The 18857-nt window shown below is 42.4% G+C and overlaps 1 protein-coding gene across 8 annotated transcripts in view; it reads right to left on the bottom strand.

The window, feature by feature from the left end:
• The window catches only part of LOC113060538 (SPARC-related modular calcium-binding protein 1-like), an 85915-nt gene that overhangs the window by 23133 nt on the left and 43925 nt on the right, over positions 1-18857 (bottom strand). For all 8 annotated transcript variants that reach the window (XM_026229527.1, XM_026229525.1, XM_026229526.1 and 5 more), the window contains one exon: positions 9748-9940. In XM_026229527.1, the coding sequence (XP_026085312.1) occupies positions 9748-9940 (193 nt within the window). The remainder of the gene's footprint in view (positions 1-9747; positions 9941-18857) is intronic.

The following is an 18857-nucleotide window of genomic DNA, read 5'->3' as shown; positions in this document are numbered from 1 at the left end:
TGACATTTTCTAGCCAAAGTTTGACTAGCTCAGTTGAACTGTTTGAGGGGTTTATCTGCTGTTTTCGACCTGAAGACGGAAGGGACTCAGACTGATCTTGGATTTACAAGGATTTCTCTCGTGAGTTTTACCGAAACTGTGAGGAGAAAAGAGAAACAAATAGAGTTCGTGCTGAAAGGCTGATCGGATGTGGAGCCTGCTCATTTGATTGTTGGAGAAGGACTGGACAGAAACGTTATCATCAGGTATTTTTTCCTTTTGTTTGCTCATTGACGAGCGAAGCGGCCATTACTTTTGGGCCACAACGAACACAAGCCTCGCATCAGGCCTGCTACGGTATTTTGTTTTATAAGAATTTCGTTTGCCGGCTTTAGATTGTATTAAGGTGTGTGTGTGGGCCCACAAATTATGTTGGTTTAAGTGATTTTGAAGTTATTCATCAAAGTTTTCTGAATTAAGCCAATTGAAGATTAATAGGGTTTAAATTGTTGTCTGTACATTTATATATACAGTTTTGACAGTATTTTCTTTTAAAAAAGAGAGACATTTTATGTTGAAGGTTTAAAAAATAACAATCATATTCTTATTTCATTTTCATATTTCATTGGAGATAATAATTTCTTTGAGTAAATAATTGAGATATATTTTTCTAAAATCTTGTGTTGTGTTACTTTATTACTGAAATAGGTAATCATTTTGTTTGAGTAGAGACATATACAGACACAGGGGTAAAAATCTTCATTAAAACTATAACTTAAGAACTGTGAATTCATAAGTTAGTTATAAAAACCTTTCTGGTGTGTACTGTAAAAGAGAGATCCAAGATAACATTTAAAACTGAGTTAATCAGGGTTAAAACACATGTGATAAATACCTTTAAAAGAACCCAAAAGCCCTGCCCTTAATAACATCCAGTTTGAGGGGAGCGCTACATAAAATGGAGGCACCGCTGGGATTGTCTTGGATTTTTCAGTAAAGAAGAAAATACAAATATAGTGAAAAGGTAAAAGTACTAAGCTTATTTGCAAATAGTATTAACATGGAAAAAACTGAACTAGTGTCAGAGTTAAAACGCTGGTGCCGTGGTGAGGGTTTGGATGAGACACATGCCTTTATGACCATTGTCCCAGAAGATATAGAGATCAGTGAAGTGGAAGAAACACTGGAAACTATTAAGTCTTTAGGACGGGTGCGTGTCCGTGGGAGAAACTTCAGTGCAAGACTAAACCGACGAATGGTTTTGTGTGAGAGTAAAGAGACTGTGCGAGAGGACAGTGTTCCTTCTGAAGTGATGCCTATTGATGGTGGAGAGGCATGGCCTGTAATCATCTTAGGAGGGTCGCCTGAAGCTGCTGAAGAGTTCAATAGCAAATTAAAAGGGTTGTTGCAGGCAGAAGGGAAAACCATGGAGGATCTCAAATCATTATTCCCCAGTACAACCCCGCCCACTAGCTCCACTGAATCCATCCTTCGCGCTGTCGGAGATTTGTTGGAAAAGACAACCAAACCAGCTGATGGAGGGAGTTATGGTCGACTACGCATGTTTTCGGGAGTCCTACCAACGCCGCCAGGGGAGGAACCATTTGATAATTGGCTAGAGCAGGCATCGCTTATGGTGGAGGAAACTGAATGCTCAGATAGAGAAAAAAGACGCAGAATTATTGGAAGTTTAAAAGGGCCCGCACTAGAAACTGTGAAAGCAGTGCGGCACACCAATCCTGACGCCAGCCCAAAAGAGTGCTTAGAAGCCCTTGAAAGTGCTTTTGGAAGTGCTGAGTCCGGAGATGATCTCTATTTTGCTTTCCGTTTGATGCAACAGCAAAAAGGAGAGAAACTATCAGATTTTCTTCGACGTCTAGAGAGGTCACTAGTTAAAGTGATTCAAAGAGGTGGCCTCCCTGGTAGCAGCAAAGATCAAGCCCGATTGGAGCAACTGCTGAGGGGTGCTATTGCCTCAGACCTGATGCTGATCCAGCTGCGGTTGAGAGAAAGGAGAGCTACACCCCCAAATTTTTTACAGCTGTTGACTGAGATTCGTGCTGAGGAAGAGTACGAAACTTCTAGAAAGAAGCTCAGTGCCTCAGTGCATCAAGTGCATGCTAATACAGAAGTGGATACCAGGCAAGCTGAGATTCAAAACTTGAAGGCTGAAATAAAAGAGCTAAAGTCAATGGTGGCAGCAGTAGTGACCAAAACCACTCATGACAAAGATGATTACATGGAGCTTAAATCCATTAGTGCACCACCTGTTGTTGAGAACCGGCAAGATGCCGAGCTGGCTGCCTTAAAAAAACAATTGAAACGATTAAAACAGAAAACTAGCAACAAGATGCCTGAGCAAGATGCTGCAGTTACTGTTTCAACCTTGGAGGCTACTAAACAGGTCCCCAAAAACCCCAAGGTAGCATCAAAAAGCCCAGAAGAGAATTTCTGCTACAGGTGTGGTGAGAGCGGCCATTTTGCCACAAAGTGCCGAAACCTTGAGAATCAAGCCAAGGTTATCAGAAAGCTAATTCATGCTTTGAAGGTGACAAAAGACAGACAGCAGTCTGGGGATGCCACCACCAATGAAGTTAATTGTGGAGTCAAGAAAAGTGCTGTTACTTTATCAGAGCGGGCTGACATCCCTGAAGGCTTGATTGGACCACCTATCGTAGTACCTGTGAAAGTAAATGGACATGGCTGTGATGCCTTGTTTGATAGTGGCTCTCAGGTCACAATTATTTTTGAGTCTTGGTATCAAACTTACCTGTCTGATGTCCCAATACGCCCCGTGTCTGGTTTAGCCTTGTGGGGACTAAGTGAATCTGAGATCAGTTATCCATACCGTGGGTATGTAGTGGTCGACATTGAATATCCAGCAAAGGTTGCAGGTGCAGACCAGACGGTGACAGTTCTCGCTCTTATATGCCCCCAGCCCCGAACTGCAGACCAGACTCCTATCATAGTGGGAACCAATGCCAGTCACATCCGACGACTTGTACAGCAATGTAAGGACAATGGCATTGACATCACCCAGACATGGGGAATACAAGTCTGTTACAGCGACAACGAGCTAACAGCGCCTGGCACGGTCACAGCTCTGGAAGAGGAGGGTGATATTGGCTGTGTGTATTGGCAAGGCCCTGGCCCATTGACTCTGCCCCCTGGTGGTGACTGTACTGCAGTCTGAAAAGTCGAGTACAAGCTCCAGGTTGACAAAGAAATCCTGATGGTTGACTCGTCTCCTGTAGCTCCACTCCCAGCTGGTGTGCTACTTCAACCCACAGTGGTGCCCAGCGAAGAGGTGAACGTCAATCATTTCAGAATCTTAGTCCAGAATGAGTCTTTGTCAGAGACAGTCATACCAGTGGGAACCGTTATCGGACATATGTATCTGACAGATGCAGTCACTTCTCTCTCTCCATCCAAAACAGTTGACACTGAGTTTAATGTGAACCTGATCAACTTCGGAGACTCACCTGTCTCAGAGGAGTGGAAGGAGAGACTCCGTCAAAAGCTTTCCACAAGGTCTCAGGTGTTCTCTTTACATGAATGGGATGTTGGATTGGCAAAGGGCGTAGAACACACAATCCGGTTATCAGATCCACGGCCGTTCAGGGAGCGCTCTCGTCGTTTGGCTCCAGCTGACCTGGAAGACGTGAGAAAGCATCTCCAAGAACTGTTGCGTGCAGGGATAATCAAGGAGTCTCGTAGTCCCTATGCATCCCCAATCGTGATTGTTCGCAAAAAGAATGGAGCGGTGAGAATGTGTATCGACTACCGATTGTTAAATAGCCGAACAATCCCAGATCAGTATACAACACCTTGTATTGATGATGTGTTGCATTCGATGACCGGAAGCAAGTGGATCTGCGGAGCGGTTATTACCAAATTGCCATGGCCGAGGAAGATAAGGAAAAGACGGCATTCATCTGCCCACTGGGGTTCTTTCAATTTGAGAGGATGCCGCAGGGGATAACTGGAGCCCCAGCCACATTTCAAAGATTAATGGAGAAGGCTGTGGGTGATATGAATCTGCTTGAAGTCCTTGTCTACCTCGATGACTTGATAGTATTTGGCCGAACGTTGGAAGAGCACGAAGAAAGACTTTTAAAAGTCCTTGATCGTCTGGCAGAGGTTGGGTTGAAAATCTCGTTCGATAAATGTCAATTCTGCCTCCCAAAGGTAAAATACCTTGGACATATTGTGTCAGCCAATGGAGTATCACCTGACCCAGCTAAGGTAGAGGCAGTTACAAATTGGCCACAGCCTACGCACCTGAAGGCTCTTCAATCCTTCTTGGGATTTTGTGGATATTACAGGCGTTTCATCGCCAATTATGCAGCCATCGTCAGGCCATTGTCTGAGCTCACCAAAGGCTATGCTCCAACCCAGCGGGGCAAGAAATCTGAGAAAGACAACACTAAGATTTACCTTAAAGAGTCTGAGCCCTTTGGTGAGAGGTGGGACCAGTCCTGCACAGAAGCTTTTCACAAGATTATCCACTGCCTTACTCATGCACCTGTGTTGGCTTTTGCAGATCCCAACAAGTCCTATGTCCTGCATGTGGACGCCAGTTTGAGAGGGCTGGGCGCCGTCCTATATCAGGAGCACAGTGAGGGTCTGAGACCAGTCGCCTTCGCTAGCAGGAAGCTAAAGACATCTGAGAGGAATTACCCCGTTCACCAGCTGGAGTTTCTGGCCCTTAAGTGGGCCGTTGTGGATAAATTCCACGATTATTTGTATGGAGTCAGATTTACTGTACGTACGGACAATAACCCGCTTACGTATGTGTTATCGACCGCCAAGCTCAGTGCTGTGGGGCACAGATGGCTCTCTGCTTTATCCACATATGACTTTGATGTCCAGTACCGACCAGGTAGACACAACATAGACGCTGACCTGCTCTCAAGGAATATGCCTGATGAGAGTTCAGAGGAATGGGAGACCATACCACAGTCTGGTGTGAGATCTATCTGCAAACGAATCTGCATCCCTGGTTCAGCGGGCAGTCCACCAAGGTATGTAGATCAGTTGGGAGCTTCGCCAAAATGTGTGCCTGATAGTTATGCATTTCCAACTCACCTGGAATTGAAATCATTGGGGCAGATGTCAAAGCAGGAGTTGATTGAAGCTCAGGAGGATGATACAGCCATCCGATCTGTCGTACAAGCTGTGAAACATGGCAAATGGCCTGAAGAGAATGGATCCTGTTTAGAGCGCTCTCATTTTAAAAAAGAGATGGGCAAACTGATGATGAAAGATGGGCTACTCCACCGATTAAGCAAGCGACCCTCTGGAGAAGAACTCACTCAACTTGTCTTGCCAAGTAAGTTCAAAGAAGTAGTGTTAAAGGCAACCCATGATGATCTCGGACACCTGGGTATTGAAAGAACAGCAGACTTGTTGAGGAGCAGGTTCTTTTGGCCAAAAATGACATGCGATGTTGAGCAGTACATAAAGAACTGTGGAGAATGTGTGACTCGGAAAACCCCCTGTCAAAGGGTAGCGCCTTTACATCACATTTCAAGCAATGGACCGATGGATCTGGTATGCATCGATTTTCTGTCCTTGGAGCCAGATTCTGCGGGTATCAGCAATGTGTTAGTGGTCACGGATCATTTCACCCGTTATGCACAGGCTTTCCCATCAAGAAATCAGAAAGCACAGACGGTGGCAAAGATCCTGGTGGACAAGTACTTCCTGCATTATGGTTTGCCGGCCAGAATCCACTCAGACCAAGGAAGAGACTTTGAGAGTCAGTTAATCAAAGAGCTCTTGAAGATGATGGGGATCCGGAAATCACGGACCACTCCCTATCACCCGCAGGGAGATCCGCAGCCTGAGAGGTTCAACAGAACTCTTCTTTCGATGCTGGGAACTCTGGGCTGTGAGAGGAAACGGCAGTGGAGCAAACATATTGGCTACCTGGTTCACGCGTACAACAGTACCAAATGTGATGCTACGGGGTATTCACCCTATTTCTTAATGTTTGGCAGAGAAGCAAGGCTTCCAATAGACTTGTGTTTTGGAACCTCTCCTGATGGCAAAGCTGAGGGTGGCCATTCACGCTATGTAACCAAGCTAAAAGAAGACTTGCAAAGAGCTTACAAGCTTGCCTCTGAGGTGGCCTACAAGACACATCAGAGGAACAAGAGGTCCTATGATAAAAGAGTGGGATTCCAAACACTGGATATCGGTGACAGAGTGTTGCTAAGGAATTTAGGATTGAAAGGGAAACATAAGTTGGAGAGTCGTTGGAGTCCCATCCCTTATGTAGTCCTGGGAAAGATGCCCAACATTCCAGTGTACAAAGTGAAACCGGAGGATGGAGGAGGAGGAGTCAAAACTCTTCATCGGGATCATCTTTTGCCAATTGGACAGTTAGTCAGAATGCCAAATGTGGAGACTGAGGACAAGTCACATGTCAAAACAAGATCAAGGACAAGAACTGAGACACAACAGAGGTCAAAGAAAGTCTTACCTGAAGTACAGGAAACTCTTCAAGAGTTGCAGTTTACAGATTCCTCTTCAGATGTGGAGTATTATGGACCTGAGAAACCCTACAGTACTTACCTGAAAGAAATTCTGACAAAAGAAAGAGATGCTGCTGGACAGTCAAATTTCATCCAAGATGATAGTGATTATTCTAAACAGTCAGATGAAAATGCTGAGGATAGTTTGTCAGAGGGAAATAGTTTGGAGGAGGAACATCACAGTATATGTGAAGAGGATGGAGAACAAGATTCAGTTCCTGAGGAAGAAAGTGATCCAGAGACTGATAACCCTTGCCACGATAAGCACCCAGAGACAGTCACTAAGACAAAAGTGATTAGCAAATCTGAAAACCGTCCAAAGAGGATGGTGAAACCAGTTATCAGATTAACTTATGATGAGCCGGGTAAGCCAAAAGATCAGCCTCTCACTATTGTGCATAGAGGTGTTATCATTAAGATTGGCAAGAGTTAATTTAAACTAGCTATACACCTTTCCCATTAGTACCTTTAAAAAAAACCAAAAAGGGGGTAGAATTCATTGGTTGATGAGGACATCAAAAACTTTTAGAAGGGGGAGGGTGTAACCCGGTTAAAAAAGCATGAGCTGATACGTGATGATTGTAGTAGGCCTAACATTTAATTAACAGAGTGTATAAATAGTGTGATTTAAAAGGTTGACATTCATTTAAAAAGTTGTTATAAAAATGTTAAAAGCAGTTTAAAAATTATTTTGTTTATTGTTTCATGGTAAAAGATTATGTTATTCTGAAAACTGTCCAAACCAGCATTTATGTGGTTAATACCGATGGGGCGGAGAATCAGAGCTCGCGGGTTGGTTTAGAGCACGGACAGCGAGAGGAAAGAGAAAAAAAAGAGTGTGTGAGACGAACGGAGATTTTCTGATTTAATTTGTGAGTTAGTAGTGCACAAATCAGTGTGTAGATTGTGTCTTATGATTGTTTACACAACAACCGGTGAGAGTGACAAGCTGCATATTGCAAAACGGGAGGAATTTCTGCACGAAGTTCAGTGACTGTTTATTTCTGTGTTACTGCTAATATTAACGATCAGATAAATTTAAGTATAAGCTGGAGTCCGTTCATTACAAGTGAATGACATTTTCTAGCCAAAGTTTGACTAGCTCAGTTGAACTGTTTGAGGGGTTTATCTGCTGTTTTCGACCTGAAGACTGAAGGGACTCAGACTGATCTTGGATTTACAAGGATTTCTCTCGTGAGTTTTACCGAAACTGTGAGGAGAAAAGAGAAACAAATAGAGTTCGTGCTGAAAGGCTGATCGGATGTGGAGCCTGCTCATTTGATTGTTGGAGAAGGACTGGACAGAAACGTTATCATCAGGTATTTTTTCCTTTTGTTTGCTCATTGACGAGCGAAGCGGCCATTACTTTTGGGCCACAACGAACACAAGCCTCGCATCAGGCCTGCTACGGTATTTTGTTTTATAAGAATTTCGTTTGCCGGCTTTAGATTGTATTAAGGTGTGTGTGTGGGCCCACAAATTATGTTGGTTTAAGTGATTTTGAAGTTATTCATCAAAGTTTTCTGAATTAAGCCAATTGAAGATTAATAGGGTTTAAATTGTTGTCTGTACATTTATATATACAGTTTTGACAGTATTTTCTTTTAAAAAAGAGAGACATTTTATGTTGAAGGTTTAAAAAATAACAATCATATTCTTATTTCATTTTCATATTTCATTGGAGATAATAATTTCTTTGAGTAAATAATTGAGATATATTTTTCTAAAATCTTGTGTTGTGTTACTTTATTACTGAAATAGGTAATCATTTTGTTTGAGTAGAGACATATACAGACACAGGGGTAAAAATCTTCATTAAAACTATAACTTAAGAACTGTGAATTCATAAGTTAGTTATAAAAACCTTTCTGGTGTGTACTGTAAAAGAGAGATCCAAGATAACATTTAAAACTGAGTTAATCAGGGTTAAAACACATGTGATAAATACCTTTAAAAGAACCCAAAAGCCCTGCCCTTAATAACATCCAGTTTGAGGGGAGCGCTACATAATGGCTGTTTTTTTTTTTTGCATGCTTTTGTTCCTGTGTTCTTTAACTTTATTCAATTTCTGCACATAGGTCCACATCTCTGGCTGCCTTTGCTATGCTCCACAAGCTCCAGCAGCTGATTCCCTTCCAGTGATGTTGGTCACCATTCTGAGTGTCTGGGCTGTACACAGTTGCCTTGAGGCGGCATGGACTGCTACAGAACCTCCCGAGGAGGTGCAGACTGTTCCCAAACTCTAAACCTCATAATCAAGGAGGCCATCCCTGAGCTCTCTGTCTGCCTTTGTTTGCTTAACAACATTACAAATGCTTAGAAACATGCTTAAAACCACTCAGAACACACTGATGACCCCATTATATCAACTTCTTGGACACCAAATAAGTTGACTTGGAAACAAAATCTTCATGGACAAGCATCCTGCACATTTTCTTCGTAGAGATTGCAGAGTTTGGCTTTCACTGTAAAAAAGCCCTTTAGAAAAAGAGAATATAGCCATACAAGTCCTGTCTTGGTCTAAACAGCTATCCAAACAAATGAAGACATGACAAACTCCAAGTATTTAATTCCATTGTTTGATTAGATTTGGTTCACTGGTTTTATTACAGAAAATTGCACTCAAAATTGACCAAGACAGACATAAAAATGCATGACACTGCAGCCTCAAACAAGAACAACAACAAAAAAAAAAAAAAAATTGAGGATTTAATGGAAACAACCAGAACATCTATCCAAAAGATCAAGCTGTCTCAGCATGGTTGCGTGGGCTCAGTGCCTGAATTCAAATTGCAAATTTCATTTAGTGAGTTCCAGTTGGCTAAATTTTCTCAATATGTCCAAAGCAAAAAAATGACCAATTTACGCATCTCTTCAAGTGGAAAATAAATCATGGCTGGTAATGGGTAGAAGCACATGAGTATGTGTTAAGCTTTCAATTTGAGTCCTTTCTACACAATCCAGCACTGAAGTTTTGGTCATGGAAAAATTAAAGACTATGCGGTTTGGAGAGAAGGTCAATTGTCATAATGTTCCACCACTAAACTAATCAGTCACATTGGACTGTGTTACTGATGATTGCAATACTTAAAGCATTTTGAGATGTTTAGAGCATGCAAGCTGATCCAGAAACATGTCATATAAATAATGAGGTTACAGCGCAAATAATAGGCAATGCTATTGATACAATTACAAAATTTGTCATAAAAACAAAATGTCTCTGTTTTACCTCGCAGAGGTTCCAGGTATGGGTCTCCCAGTGTCCACCAGCACACACCAGCAGTAACCAGTGGACTGGTGGCACTGGACCGGCTTGTAGAGGCCCTGCAGGCCACAGTCAGGGATGAAGACGGCTTCCCGTGGGTTCTGCTGAGCCTCATCTTGAGCGGCCTGCCTCTCCTGATCACAAGAGGGAACTTTCTCTAAAACCACGAGAAACACACTCAATACACAGACATATCTCACACAGGCAGTGTCCTGTATGAACTAGCATCATGGATTCATTTTCATATCAACACTTGGATATGGACAAGTTTCTTTAAAAAGCAACATATATAGGCTTAGGCTTATACCACTTCCTGGGTTGACATTTCATTCTGTAATATTCGGCAGTTTTGGCTTATTTGCTGTTTAATGTTTGATGATCTCTTTATTTCATGTATGCATCTGTTTTCATACGTGACTGGTTGTTTCTACTTTACCGGGGATTCAAAACTTTTTCAGAACATGAGCCTCTTACCATATAAATAGTGAGAACACTGAAAATCTGAAAATTCTGTCAAGCAGCTAATGGAAAAAAATAGTTTTTACATGAATCATCCATCTATATTAACGTACAAGGTGGCACCACCTTCACTTGGCAAAACCATTTTGGAAACCACATGGAAAGCCATTTTCCTATTATGAGAGGAATAGCATGAGTCATGGCAACTGTCAAAGACATTCTCAATGTCCCAATTCCAGCCTTTCTGTTAGAGATATCAGCAGACATCTTGTAGGGACAGTCATGTACCTTTATGGCATCCTTATGTGATTGCCCCTAGTGGCCAATATTGACAACACAAGTTGCAAAAAATATTTCCCTTTTTGCTACAATAAAACTCACCGATTGTTTTAAAAATGAACAGAAGCAGAATTGACTTAAACACTTTCAAGAGGCATCTTCACTCTTTGCTGAAGTACTCTGAGCCATTAGGATTTAATTTCCCTGTATTTATTACCACGAAGGACACTTGAGAGATGTTCTTTTAAATGTTTTAACGCCTTGTCTCATAAATCTCTATTTATGTTGAAATCAATTTAGTACATTGCTCACTTGTAGTGCTTTGGGCCAAGTATAACAGCACCACATGTTGAGCCTAATCCAGCTAGCCGGGCGCTGAAGTGCTTCTTAGCACTACTGATTCATGTCATTTTTAATCAGATGTTTAGGGAATATCGTACCGCAAGAACAGTTATCAGAACGGCCGTTCCTCAGCATGACAGCTCGGGACACTCAAGCTGTTAATCATTAGATTGCACACATGCATGTAAGCTATACAAAACTCTCTCAAGACTCCTTCTCTTTTTTTCTTCCTCAGTTTGATTTCTTGTTATTTACGTAATGTTAAAGATAGGGCTGTGAACTGAATAAAAATATAACCAATTCAACATTAAGTTACACACTGAATCATGAAGGGATCAACAGAATGACATCTCTCTACCTACATCTTTGCTCTAAAATTGTACATTTACAAACAATTCTAAAACAATTTTAATAAATAATACAATATATTTTTTATACATTAATGTTATGCATCACATAATCAGCTCCATACAGTATGTATAGTTATTACATAAATAGATTAAAAAAAAAATATCCTTATTTAAGTGTGTTAATAATTTTAATAGAATAAACAGTCCATATTCATCGATAACATTTATGAATTTATCATCAATTAACCTGAGCCAACCTGAGTGCCACAGAACAATGTGCTTCAATGTGTACAATCCAAGCTTCATATTTTCATTTGGAATAAATAAATTAATAAATGCCCGACTGGCCTTCAAATGAATTTCTCCCAAAATATACAATTTCTGGCCGAGGGCTGAGGGGTGGTACTGAGGTAGGACAAGATCTGGATTGTAAGATGAGAACAGCACTACCCAGTCAGGGTTCATCTGAACCTCCAAATGAAAACCATGAGCTACAACCCTGTTCAGGGTAACCATATCCTGATGTTTTTGCTTTTTTCTTCATTACAGATAGTTCTGTTAAGGGGACTGACAGTGTTGGCGTGATTGGGAACAAGGCTTGGGATGTTTTAAACAGTACTCATGCAACTCACTTCTTGGAACAACAAGGGACAGAATTCATAGAAAGGACTGTATTCTAAAAAGAGAGGAGGGTCGGATAAAGTTTAACGTGCAGATAAAAAAAATGAATGCATGATTAAAATATGACGTGAATAGGATTAAATGGGATACAAGACTGTCCATCCTTTTTTGTCCATTTTTATTGTATTAGGATGAGAGAGAGAGTAAAAATAAAAATTTTCCTTTAGGAATCACAGCTGCTTGGCGCCAGTATACCCTCGCTACAATAAACAGTGCTAAATCATTTAGATATGAAGGAACCTTGGCGGGAAGCACTGGAGTCATTGACTTTGCCGTGAACACTTGAGTGCTGATTGTGAGCCCATCTCTGAAAAAGGACCTATTAATACTCCGATGGCTAACTCTCCTCTGTTCCTTGTCTTTGCAGTCAGGTTCCACTTAAACAAACAGACATAAAGTGAGAATACAGCCAAGGTGAGACCTCATTGCTCATTGTTCCACAGAATTCTTAGCTGTGGTTCCTTCTCAGTGTTTACAGGCTGGTATTGATTTGTTTATGTGCAGCATGTTGTAGGTAAACTCTGCTGATTTCCTCACTCTCATACTGAAAATCAGAACCTCATGTGTTTCATCATGCCAAGATCTGGCCAAACAAAATAGCTTGAAACTCAGACTTATCGGCCTCCTGTAAACACAGTGCTCTCTCTCTCTCTCTCTCTCGTTTTCTCTTGCAGATGCATATATCTCACTTTCTCTTTATGTCTTTCTTTCTTCTGCTATCACTTTAATTGTTTTCAGCTGTGGGGTAAGTAATCACTCCATTCTTGGATATATGCATTTGACATGCATAAAATAACAGAGTAGGGTAAGATGGGCCAGAAGAGGAGGGGTGGGCATCATGTTCATTTCAAACTTTAATATGCTACGCAGAGGGGATGTAAAGGTTTAATAAAACTTGTCAAACATTTCCTCATCCTTAGAAGTATTCTAACAACTTCATTTTGATTTGCAAATTGGCAAATAGTGGGTTTTAATGTGTATAAAGAAACACAGTATGTTGGTTTTTTTTTTCAAAGAGAATGGGCCAATGATGTGTAAGCATTTACAAACCTGATTCCACAAAAGTTGGGACACCGTACAAATTGTGAGTAAAAAAGGAATGGAATAATTTACAAATCTCATAAACTTATATTTTATTCACAATAGAAAGAGGCCGGAAAACTTAAATGTACATATAATGAACAGCTGGAGGACCAAATTTGCAACTTATTAGGTCAATTGGCAACATGATTGGGTATAAAAAGAGCCTCTCAGAGTGGCAGTGTCTCTCAGAAGTCAAGATGGGCAGAGGATCACCAATTCCCCCAATGCTGCGGTGAAAAATAGTGGCGCAATATCAGAAAGGAGTTTCTCAGAGAAGAACTGCAAAGAGTTTGAAGTTATCGTCATCTACAGTGCATAATATCATCCAAAGATTCCGAGAATCTGGAGCAATCTCTTTGTGTAAGGGTCAAGGCCGGAAAACTATACTGGAAGCCCGTGAAATTCGGGCCCTTAAGATGGCACTGCATCACATACAGGAATGCTACTGTAATGAAAATCACAACATGGGCTCAGGAATACTTCCAAAAAACATTGTCAGTGAACACAATCTGCCGTGCCATTCGCCGTTGTTGGCTAAAACTCCATAGATCAAAAAAGAAGCCATATCTAAACATGATCCAGATGCGCAGGATTTTTTCTTTTCGACTGTTGCAAAGTACATTTCCTGTGGTCAGACCAATCAAAATTTGAAGTTCTTTTTGAAAAACTGGGATGCCATGTCATCAGGACTAAAGAGCACAAGGACAACCCAAGTTGTTATCAGCGCTCAGTTCAGAAGCCTGCATCTCTGATGGTATGGGGTTGCATGAGTGTGTGTGGCATGGGCAGCTTATCTGGTCTATCTGGAAAGACACCATCGATGATGAAAGGTATATCCAAGTTCTAGAACAACATATGCTCCCATCCAGATGTCATCTCTTTCAGGGAAGACCTTGCATTTTCCAACATGACAATACCAGACCACATACTGCATCAATTACAACATCATGGCTGTGTAGACGAAGGATCTGGGTACTGGAATGGCCAGCCTGCAGTTCAGATCTTTCACCCATAGAAAACAAATGGCACATCATAAAGAGGAAGATGCGACAAACAAGACTTAAGACATTTGAGCAACTGAAAGCCTGTATGAGACAAGAATGGGACAACATTCCTATTCCTTAACTTGAGCAACTTGTCTCTTCAGTCTCTAGATGTTTGCAGACATTTATAAAAAGAAGAGGGGATGCCACACAGTGGTAAAAATGGCCTTGTCCCAACTTTTTTGAGATGTGTTGATGCCATGACATTTAAAATCAACGTATTTTCCCTTAAAATTATACATTATCTAGGTTTAAACATTTGATATGTCATCTATGTTGTATTCTGAATAAAATATTGACCTCCACACCAATACATTCTGTTTTTATTCACAATTTGTACAGTGTCCCAACTTTTTTGGAATCAGGTTTGTAAGAACTTTCCAGGCATGTGACGTATATTGGTTATTTGCCATATGGCAGATGCTTTTATCCAAAGTGACTTACCAAATTGGGTCATTCTGAGAAAACCATTTATGCCTCATTTGTTTCTCCATTACTTATATAAGTAAATGAATAGAGAACTTAGTCATAACCACCTTATTTCACCATGCAGAAGTAAACAGTTTTGTACAGATAAAAATAACTGGAAGTGAATGACTACAGGAGCCTTGCACATTCAAATTACAAATGGCTGCACCCACTCATATAAAAAATAAGGTGGGTAGTCAGACATTTAGATGCATACAGCATAATCCACACAGAGGATTGTGTGGATTATGCACACAACCGCATTTTTACAGTTACACTCCGAGCACACGGAACAGCTACGGGATCTAGGTCTGCTACGGGGGCCTTCACCATCACCGACCCCAATACTGCATCTCGCCCACAGCTGAGGCGCCACAAGCGGTGTGAGAGGAAGCAGAAGAGGGGGAAGCGTGGCGGTATCCGGGCTAGGCTATCGGCTAACCCACACAAGCCATCTATCCCCACCATCATACTGGCAAACGTACGCTCGTTGGACAATAAACTGAATTACATTCGATTACTACGCTCAACTCAGAGGACTGTAAGAGACTTTTGTGTTTTTGTGTTCACGGAAACATGGCTCAGCAACAGCGTTTCAGATGGCGCTATTCAGCTCGACCAGCTGACGTGCTATCGAGCGGACAGAGCTCTCGTCGCGGGAGAAAAACCCGTGGTGGCGGACTTTGTGTTTACATCAATGACACGTGGTGCCGCGATACTGTTGTGATCTGCAAACACTGCTCACTTCTGGTGGAGTTTATGATTATTAAGTGCCGGCCATTCTATCTGCTGAGGGAATATACTGCTATACTGCTCATTTCAGTGTACATTCCCCCGTTCAACATCATCAGCAACAGGAATGACGCACTAAATCAGGGGTGCTCAACCCTGCTCCTGGCGATTGACTGTCCTACAAAGTTTAGCTCCAATCCTAATCAAACACACCTGAAGCAACTAATTAAGGTCTTCAGGCTCACTTAAAAATTAAAGGCAGGTGTGTTTGATTAGGGTTAGAGCCAAACTTTGCAGGACAGTCGATCGCCAGGAACAGGGTTGGGCACCCCTGCACTAAATGAACTGTACCAGCACATCAGTGAGCAGCAGACAGCACACCCTGATGCTTTTCTCATCATAGCTGGGGATTTCAACCATGCTGACCAAAAGAGTGTGTTTCCAAAAATACACCAACACATTAACTTTCCAACACAAGGTAATAACATTTTGGACTTTGTTTACACCCTCCCCCACCTCGGAGCTTCAGACCACATCACTGTTATGCTAATGCCTGCATACCGACCACTCATTAAAGTCGCCAAACCAGTTCAAAAACAGATTAAAGTGTGGACAGAAGGATCATCAGAGGTTCTTCAGGACTGCTTCAACACAACTGACTGGGACATGTTTAAGCAGGCTGCCACATACAATAACACCACTGACCTCCAGGAGTACACAGAGACTGTCACTGCCTACATCAACAAGTGTATTGATGATGTAACGGTCACAAAAACCATCACTGTCCGGGCCAACCAGAAGCCGTGGATGACAGGGGAGGTCTACAGACTTCTGAAGACACGGAACGCTGCCTTCAGAGCTGGAGATGAGGTGGGCCTGAGAACAGCCAGGGCCAACCTGTCCCGTGGCATCAGAGAGGCTAAAAGACAGCACTCCAGGAGGATAGCTCATCAATTCAGCGACAGCAGAGACACTAGGAACCTGTGGTAGGGGATACAGCCCATTACGGACTACAAGCCCCCACCATGGAACTGTGACAGCAACATCTCTCTGCTAAATGAGCTGAACACCTTCTTCGCTCGCTTTGAGCAACAAAACAGCACCACTGCACAGAAGACTCCACCTCCTCCCGGCGACCAGGTGATGACGCTGACCCCAGACAGTGTGAGAAGATCCTTCTGCAGGATCAATGAATGCAAAGCTCCGGGTCCTGACAACATCCCTGGGCGTGTACTGAAAGACTGTGCAGCAGAACTCACTGATGTCTTCACAGACATTTTCAACATATCACTGAGTCAGGCTGTTGTTCCCACATGCTTTAAAACTACCACCATCATTCCAGTCCCGAAGAAGCCATCTCCATCCTGCTTCAATGGCTACCGTCCTGTTGCATTTACTCCCATCCTCATGAAGTGCTTTGAACGGCTAGTCATGCACCACATCAAGTCTGCCCTCCCCCCCTCCCTGGACCCTTCCAGTTGGCAAATCGGTCCAACCGCTCGACCGATGATGCCATCTCCACTACCCTGAACTCAGCACTCACACATCTGGACAAAAAGGACTCATATGTCAGAATGCTGTTCATTGACTTCAGTTCAGCATTCAACACAATCATCCCTCAACAGCTAATTTACAAACTGATCCAACTGGGGCTCAACACTTCGCTGTGCAACTGGCTGTTGGACTTTCTGACTGGAAGACCTCAGGCAGTACGGGTCGGCAGCAACACATCCAGCACCATCACACTGAACACTGGGGCCCCCCAAGGATGTGTGCTCAACCCCCTCCTCTTCACTCTGCTGACCCATGACTGCACACCGTCACACAGCTCCAACCTCTTCATTAAGTTTGCGGATGACACGACTGTGGTGGGTCTCATTAGCAACAAGGATGAGACAAACTACAGGAGCGAGGTGAACCGCCTGTCCAGGTGGTGCAGTGACAACAATCTCTCTCTGAACGTGGAGAAGACGAAGGAGATTGTTGTAGACTTCAGGAGAGCACACACTCGGCATGTTCCTCTGACCATCAACGGTGCGACTGTGGAGAGAGTGAGCAGCACCTGGGTGTGCACATCACAGAGGACCTCTCCTGGACTGAAAACACAGCAGCACTGGCCAAGAAATCAAATCAGCGTCTTTACTTCCTCCGCAAACTGAGGAGAGCCAGAGCCCCACCCCCCATCATGTACACCTTCTACAGAGGGACCATTGAGAGCATCCTGACGAGCTGCATCACTGTGTGGTATGGCGCCTGCAACGCGTCCTGTCGAAAGACTCTGCAACGCATAGTGAGAGCAGCTTAGAAGATCATTGGTGTCTCTCTCCCCTCCCTCCAGGACATCTATGAACACGTCTCACCCGCAAAGCCCTCTGCATCTCAGGTGATCCCACACACCCATCACACAGCTTCTTTAGCCTGCTGCCATCAGGGAGGAGACTGCGGAGTCTCCAGGCAAGGACCAGCAGACTGAAGGACAGCTTCATCCACCAGGCTGTCAGGAAGCTGAACTCGCTCACGAACTTGCCCCCCCTCCCCTCTTCTGCCTCAAGCACCACTGAAAGATGACCCCCCCCCCCCAAGATCCTTTCACTTTGAGCAGCTTTGGTCTGCTCACTACCTCATTCTCCATGCAACTGACGTCATTCCACTACCTCATCAGTCAGTTTAATGATATAACTGCTCTTGAGCTCTTTGCCACTTTAATCAGACTTAATAAGCTTTTGCTTTAGCACTAAATAATCTTTTTATCTGCACTGTTGTTCACTTCATTGTATTTGCACTCTATCTGCCTTTTGCCTTGCGCTGCTTTATTTAACTTTATTTTTAATTCTATTATGTCTTTTTTTAACATTCCCTTATTGTATAGTTGTATCTACATTTTATATTTTGATCTAGATTTTTAGGCTTTAATGTTAATGTTATCTGTGTGCACCGGGGGTCTGAGAGTAACGCAATTTCGATTCTCTATATGTATGTACTGTACATGTGGAAGAATTGACAATAAAGCAGAAACTCATAGATTATGCCATTTTGACTATATGGGGGAGCTCAAATTTCTGATTTTACATAGAACAACTAGTTAATATACAGTCTATTATGATAAAGCAGTGAATAAGAATCTGAAAAGAAAGAAGCTTCAAATTTATATTTTAAAGTGCGTGAATAAATCCAACCACCCCTATAGATTTATGTTTCACTTTCTATAATCCGTGACCGACAAAGGAGCATCTTGGCGGCAGGGATTTAAAACTTTACCAAGACTCAAACTGACACAGACAAAGACTGAAATTTTTCGAACAGGTAGGGTACACGTCATTTCAAAATATTTCAGCCGGTGTATATATATCGTGGATATATTATTTACCTGATATAAAATGCATTTGGTTTTGAGTCAAGCGCTTCATTGTGGTACTACGGTGATTATCTCTTTACCGCGAAGCACAAGTAAAGTGCATTGTTTTGCGAAGAACGCGTTAACAAAAGGAGTTCATACAGAGCCGCGCGAACACGTACATTCAGTTTTGTTTTGTTTTGCAGATAGCCTATAAGTCTTAATATTAACGTTATGTTGTATAAATAATGAAGCGTATTCTACATGAAATTATGAGTTTAATCCCACTGATTAAAAACTTGT

Source organism: Carassius auratus, chromosome 42 (assembly GCF_003368295.1).
Source record: "Carassius auratus strain Wakin chromosome 42, ASM336829v1, whole genome shotgun sequence".
NCBI classification, from domain to species: Eukaryota; Metazoa; Chordata; class Actinopteri; order Cypriniformes; family Cyprinidae; genus Carassius; species Carassius auratus.
Note: the sequence above shows the minus strand (reverse complement) of the source record. Positions and strands in the feature narration are given on the sequence as shown.